The sequence below is a fragment of the Rhinopithecus bieti genome, unplaced genomic scaffold, assembly GCF_001698545.2.
Source record: "Rhinopithecus bieti isolate Rb0 unplaced genomic scaffold, ASM169854v2 scaffold_4104, whole genome shotgun sequence".
In the NCBI taxonomy this organism is placed as follows: Eukaryota; Metazoa; Chordata; class Mammalia; order Primates; family Cercopithecidae; genus Rhinopithecus; species Rhinopithecus bieti.
In genome coordinates, this window is record NW_016804554.1 from 2,284,095 (window position 1) to 2,291,565 (window position 7,471).

At 39.0% G+C, this 7,471-nt stretch overlaps 1 protein-coding gene across 4 annotated transcripts in view; it reads left to right on the top strand.

Moving 5' to 3' along the window:
- The first annotated feature begins 499 nt into the window (after nt 1–499).
- The window catches only part of SLCO6A1 (solute carrier organic anion transporter family member 6A1), a 125,422-nt gene continuing 118,450 nt past the window's right edge, over nt 500–7,471 (top strand). For all 4 annotated transcript variants that reach the window (XR_001884906.1, XM_017869171.1, XM_017869172.1 and 1 more), the window contains exon 1: nt 500–1,034. Coding sequence is in view for 3 of the 4 variants with exons in the window: in XM_017869171.1 (XP_017724660.1) it covers nt 677–1,034 (358 nt within the window). In the remaining variant the exon portion in view is untranslated. The remainder of the gene's footprint in view (nt 1,035–7,471) is intronic.

A 7,471-nucleotide genomic window follows, 5' to 3' on the forward strand; every position in this document is an offset into this window, starting at 1 on the left:
AAGGTGGAAAATAATAATCTTTTCTGTTCTGGAGTTGGGATAGAGTTTCTAGGACAATCATTTCTATGTGTAAAACACTTCACTTAAGGACATTCATTTGGACATTGATTTCTGATATTTGTGCCTCCAAATCTTTTACTGTGGTGAAACTGCTTTTGTTTATTTGTTTGTTTTCCAATATCTTCTGCTCTCTCGTGGTCCTTCAACAATTTTCAGGTTGTTTCTAGTGAGATTTTTCAGTTGGAAAGCCACCACAATAAAGTAAGTCTGGGGAAACTGGGGACAGACAGTTTCACTTTTTTTCCCCATGCTTCCTAATGAGTATTATTTAATAAATAAGTACTGGCAATCTTTGACTGCCATTAAAATTACTCTGGTGCTCCTTGTCTGTGTTAGCAGTTATCAGAACCTACTTTTAGCTTCCCCCCCCCCCCCTTCAGCACGTGGAAGAAAAGAAGGAAAACAGCCTTGGAAGTTCTCAACTGTCAACCTCCGGCGAGGACGTTTGCCTCCTGCCCTAGGAGAAACGTTCGCTCTGGAGGCTTGGGCTGCGGGAGCCCGTTGTGGCCACTGAGTCCTTCGACGCCCTCGCCGGGCTGGCCTTTGGGTTGGCCCAGACAGGACGGGCTGCCGAGAGCACTCGGGCCGCGTCGCCAGGGGGCGCCCAGAGTGAGCCATGTCCGAAGGCGTCGCCCGGCGCTCTGGGGACCAGTATGAAGCCCCAGGAGGAGTAGAGCCGCGGGAGGCCGCGCGGGCCCGGCCTGCTAAGGACTCGAGGGCCAGGGAAACCCCGAAGTCCTCGAAGTCCGGGAAAAAATACCGGTATCTGAGACTACTTCCAGAGGCCTTGGTAAGGTTCGGCGGTTTCCGAAAAAGGAAAAAAGCCAAGTCCTCAGTTTCCAAGAAGCCGGGAGAACTGGATGACAGTTTGGATCAGCCCTGTGGTTTGGGCTGTCTAGTCAGCCCCTGCTGTGAGTGTTGCAATAACATTCGCTGCTTCATGGTTTTCTACTGCATCCTGGTCTTATGTCAAGGTGAGCCTGAAGGACGCCGGGTGTTGTGGCGAGGGCAGCAGGGAGCCGCACCGGAGGAGGTGGGAGAGGGAGGATGGCAGAGGACGCCCTGGGGTGGCCCAGCCTGAGGCTGCTGTCTGACTTCTCAAGGCGTTGTCGGATCAAACTTTAGCCACCAATGGGTTTACCTTGCCGGCTGCCTAGACAGAGCAGATTTATCAAGAAAGGGAAATTGCCATGGAGAAAGAGTAAGGCACGCAGAACCGGCTGTGCGGGAGACCAGAGTTTTATTATTGCTCAAATCAGTCTCTCCAGCATTCTGGGATGGGATCAGAGTTTTTAAAGATAATTTGTCAGGCAGCTGCTCGGGAACTGGGGAGTGCTGATTGGTCAGGTTGGTCAGGAACCTGTCTAAGGTTCCTGGGGATGTCCTAGTGGGGTCGAAGTCAGGTTTTCTTGCCATCTTCTGTTCCTGGGTGGAATGGCAGAAGTAGCTGACCCGGATTGCCAGTCTGGGTGGTGTCAGTTCATCCATCCAGTGCAGGGTCTGCAAAATATCTCAAGCACCAATCTCAGGTCTTACAATAGTGATGTTTTCCCTGGGAGCAATTTGGGGAGGTTCCTACTCTTGGCGCCAGAGGCTACATGTCCCCTAACCTTAATTTCTAATCTTGTAGCTGATTTGTTAGTCCTGCAAAGGCAGATTAGTCCCCAAGCAAGAAGGGGATCTTTTCAGAAAAGGGTTATTATCAATTTTGTTTCAGAGTCAAACCATGAAATGAATTCCTTCCCAAAGTTAGTTCGACCTAAGCCCAGGAATGAACAAGGAGTTTAAATCCCAGGAATGAACAAGGAGTTTAAAGGATAGAAGCAAGGAGTGGATTAGGTCCAATCTCTTTCACTGTCATAATTTCTTCAGTTACAATTTTTGCAAAGGTGGTTTCAAAAACAGGTTAACCAGCTGGCAGGAGCTTTAGTGCCTCACCTCCTCCAGTACCTGATTTGGCACAGTCCATCCTGCACATTGTGGGTGATGAGGGCCAGGCTTCCAGATAGCCAGCTGCAGAGAGGTGTTGTTGAGTCATTTATCGTTTTTTGTCACCAACTCTGAGAAGTTCTCAGTTGAATCACCTGGAGTTTAAAATAAAGTTGAAAACGGTGTCTATGATCGTTAAATGGTTTCTGCTCCTGCTCATAAATTTGAGACATTCTGACTCAGCCACTGTCTATTGGATCATGTTTCCTCATCTACGAATTTATACCAGAGAACCTAAACTTGAGGGTGTTATTTTTGCTCACATATTTTGAAGAAGGTGCATTTGAACACCTTTAGACCTGGCATGCTTCTCTACTTGGCCACAGCTCCCACCTCCCCTATTACATCAAGATTCTTTACTAGCCTCTTTTCAATGATGGCATTGGAATTTGACAAACCTGTTCTCTTTTTTGCTCTAAGATGCTAGGTCTAAGTAAGTGAAATCAGAAGGCTGTACGTGGTAAGACCCATATTAGAAAACAAACACATAGTCATCGAGTGTGTCTTGAGATTATCAAAGAAGTTTCTTAGAAGAACAAGCATTTGAACTATGCCTTTATAGTTAGGTACAGTTTTGAAAGCCAGAATGAAGTTAAAGAGTATCTGTTGAACAGGGAAGCGAGTTAATGAATCAGTGTTTTGTTTTAGAAAGGCTTGTTTCACAATGGTGAATGACAAGTTTGGCCAGATAATGGTTTCATCTAGGCACCATAAGGGGGTAATTATATTTATATTATCCATCATGTCTCCTTAGTGACTGAGGTATAGAAGACACTCAATAAATACGTATTCAGTGCATAAATGAATTTTAAAAGGAAGGAAAAGATAGATTATGCCTAGATTATGAAGGCCTTTAAATATCAGACAGAATTCTGAAAGGATATAAAAGGTATTTACTTCCCACTATGTTGGGTCATGAGTAAGGTGCTTTGCAAGTATTATCTAATTTAGTATAATCCCCTTATTAGATGGGTAATGAGAAGCCATTGAAGGTTTCTGAACAAGTGATTGACAGTATATGGTTTTAGCTCTGTAACTTAACTGACTTCATATAGGTAGTTAGCTCAGTCTGGTATAATATTGAGTCTTCCATTCATAAAAATGGTATATCTCTTCGTTTTTCTATTTGTCAATTGATCTATTTTTAGTTACATTGTAAACAATTTTAAAGTCATTTCAAACATAAAAAAGGGATGCAAAGGCAGTACAAACAATACCTGCTTCCCTGTGAGTGAACCAGATTTTTCATCTGTTAACATTTTACCACATTTGTTCCTTTACCTTCTCTTTCCCTATACATGCCCACTTTTTCAGACATGGTGCACCATTACTGCTAACTACTCCAGTGTGCAACTTCCCAAAGTGAAACACTCTCTTACATAACCATCATACAAGCCTCACAGGTAGGAATATCAGTACAATACTACCATTCAATTATGAACTGGTGGTCCCATCCAGATGTTGCCAGCTGTCTCAATATTGTCTTCATTTTGGGGCCAAAATTCTATACAGGGACATACGTTGCATTAAGTTGTCATATTTTAGAAGTCTTCTTTAATCTGTAACACTTCCTCATATTTTCTTCTTGTGTCTTATGTCCTTGGAAGTCTTACAGAGTATGGCTTTTTTTGTAGTGCAGGATGAACTTCAATCTGGGTCTATTTGATGTTTCCTTATGACCAGACTCAGACCTTTCTTCCCTCCTTTCCTCTCTTCTTCTCCCTCTCCCTCCATCCTTCCTTCTCCTTTATCTAGATATACTTTACATATAATAAAATTCACACTTTTCGAAGTATGTCATTCAATGAGTTTTAGTAAATATGTACAGACATGCAACCACCAATGCAATCAATTTTATTATTTATTTATTTAATTAATTTTGAGACTGAGTCTACTGAGTCTTGCTCTTATTGCCCAGGCTGTAGTGCAATGATGTGATCTTGGCTCACTGCAACCTCCGCCTCCCTGTAGTTGGGATTACAGGTGCCTGCCACAATGCCCGGCTAATTTTTTTGTATTTTTAGTAGTGATGGGATTTCACTATGTTGGCCACGCTGGTCTCAAACTCCTGACTTCAGATGATCCACCCACCTTTGCCTCCCAAAGTGCTGAGATTACAGGCATAAGCCACCGTGCCTGGCCAATGCAATCAATTTTAGAACTTTTTCATCACACTAAAAGTTTTTTCATGCTCCTTTGCAGTCACTTCCTGCTCCTACCTCCTACCTTAGGTGACCTTAACCTGCTTTCTGTCATTAGAGTCTTGCATTTCCTAAAATTTAATATACATGGAATCATACAGTTTCTAGTTTTTTTTTTGTTTGTTTGTTTCTGGCTTCTTTTAATAGCTTGATGGTTTTGAGATTCATTCATGTTGTGTGTATTAACAGTTTGTTCTTTTTTATTGTGAATAGTATCATTGAATGGAATTTTATCCACTATATCCACTCAGTAGTTGATGGACATTTGGGTTGTTTCTGTATTTTTTTGACTACTATAAATAATGCTGTTAAGAGGAATTGCATATACATATTTGTGTGGACATATGTTTTTGTTTCTGTTGGATAGATAACTAGGAATAGAATTGCTGAGCTATATAAGTATTTAAGTGTACCTGCTAGAAACTGCCAAATTACAAAGTGGCTGTACCATTTGTGATCCTGCCAGTCAGCAATATATGAGTTCCAGTTCCACCTTCTTATTAATAGTTAGTATTGTCAGTTCTTAAAATTTTAGCTGTTCCAGTGATTGTATAATGGGATTTCACTGTGATTTTAATTTCATTTCCCCAATGACCAATTGTCTCAAACATCTGTTTATATGCTTTTTATCCATTTGCATGTCTTTGTTTGTGAAGTGCCCTTTAATAAATTGGGTTGTTTCTCTTATTACTGAGTGAAGTGTTCTTTATACAATCTGGATGCAAGCCTTTTGTTGAATAAATATTTACGAATATTTTCTCCCAATCCGTGGCTTGCTTTTGAATATTTTCTGTGTCTTTTGATGAAAAAAGGATTCAACTTTCAACTTTGATGAAGTATAATTTATTAATCTTTTAAATTATTCATTCTTTTTGACTTTTATCATGGAAACTATTGCCTAACTCAATGTCATGAAGGTTTTCTACTTTGCTTTTTTCTAGAAGTTTTATGGTTTAGCTCTCATGTTTAGGTCTCTGATCCATTCTGAATGAATTGTGTTAGTGTATGAAAGGATCAAGTTTAAAATTTTTTTCACATAGAAAAAAAATGCTTTATTCCAGAGTAGTTTACTGAAAACAGTGCCCTTTAATCCATTAAATTATCTTGGTAGTTTTGTGGAAGCTCTGATCTCTTTCTGAGTCTATTTAGAGCCTTTCTATTCAGTTCTGTTTTCCTAATACATCTATACTTATGCAAATATTATATTGCATTGGTTACTGTAGCTTTATTATATGCATTAAAATCAGGTATCCTTTTGACTTCATTCTTTTTAAAAGTTGTTTTGGCTATTCTAGATCTTTGCTTTTCCATATAAATTTTAGAATAAACTTGTCAGTTTCTATAAAAAAGTTACTAAGATTTTGTTGAGTCTATAAATTTGGAGAAAATTGACCTCTTAACGATAGTAAGAGTTCTCATGACTGAACATGCTGGATAGATACTTCATTTACATCTTCTATCCTGCATCTTTGTTCAATTAGCCTATTAAGTTACAGAAGCCATTTTTTTGCAGACTCCTTAGGATTTTTTAATATACATGAATTCTGTGAATAAGGACAGTTTTACTTCTTCCTAATCTGGATACTTTTTGTTACAGTTAGTTATTTTATTCCATGGGCTAGGCTCCCTGGTACAATGGTCAATAGAAATTAGGAAAAGCAATGTTCATTGATATTTTCTGATTTTAGATAGAAAAAATTCAGCCTTTCACAGTTAAATGTGTTAACTGTATGTTTTATTTTTTAGGATGCCTTTTGTCAATTTAAGGATATCTCTTCTTTTATTAGTTTGCTGAGAATTTTTTGTCATTAATTGGTGTTGAATTTTATCACATGCTTGTTCCTCCCTCTATTGAGATATTCATAGGAAAAATTTGTTCTATTAATATGATATATTGCATTTTTTGATATTTGTATATTTGACAACCCTTGCATTCCTAGGATAAGTCCTTTTATTGGATTGTTGTCTTTTCTGCATATTGCTGGATTTAATTTGCCAAAATTTTGTTAAAATTTTTTGTTTCTGTGAAAGTATTGTTCTGCAGTTTTCTTAGAGTATTTTTGTCTGTCTTCAGTAGCAGGTAATAGTAGCTTCACTAAATTAATTGGGATGTTTATCCCCTTCTTATCTTCCCTCCTCATTTTTTCTGAAAGAGTTTGTGCAGCATATGTACCCTTTGTGTAGTATTTTTTTTAAAATACACTTTAAGTTCTAGCATACATGTGCACAATGTGCAGGTTTGTTACATAGGTATACATATGCCACGTTGGTTTGCTGCACCCATCAACTCATCATTAACATTAAATATTTCTCTTAATGCTATCCCTCCCCCAGCCCCCCACCTCCCAACAGGCCCAGGTGTGTGATGTTCCCCACCCTGTGTCCAAGTGTTCTCATTGCTCAGTTCCCATCTATGAGTGCTTGGTTTTCTGTCCTTGTGATAGTTTGCTGAGAATGATGGTTTCCAGCTTCATCCTTGTCCTTGCAAAGGACATGAACTCATCCTTTTTTATGGCTGCATAGTATTCCATGGTGTATATGTACCACATTTTCTTAATCCAGTCTAGCACTGATGGACATTTGGGTTGGTTCCAAGTCTTTGCTATTGTAAATAGTGCCACAATAAACATACGTGTGCATGTGTCTTTATAGAAGTATGATTTATAATCCTTTGGGTATATACCCAGTAATGGGATGGCTGGGTCAAATGGTGTTTCTAGTTCTAGATCCTTGAGGAATCTTCCACAATGGTTGAACTAATTTACACTCCCACCAAAAATGGAATGCATTCCTATTTGTGCACATCCTCTCCAGCACCTGTTGTTTACCGACTTTTTAATGATTGCCATTCTAACTGGTGTGAGATGGTATTTCATTGTGGTTTTGATTTGCATTTCTCTGATTACCAGTGATAATGAGCATTTTTTCATGTGTCTGTTGGCTGCATAAATGTCTTCTTTTGAAAAGTGTCTGTTCATATATCCTTTGCCCACTTTTTGATGGGGTTGTTTGTGTTTTTTCTTATAAATTTGTTTAAGTTTCTTGTAGATTCTGAATATTAGCCCTTTGTCAGATAGGTAGATTGCAAAAATTTTCTCCCATTCTGTAGGTTGCCTGTTCACTCTGGTGGTAGTTTCTTTTGCTGTGCAGAAGCTTTTTAGTTTAATTAGATCCCATTTGTCAATATTGGCTTCTGTTGCCATTGCTTTTGGTGTTTTAGT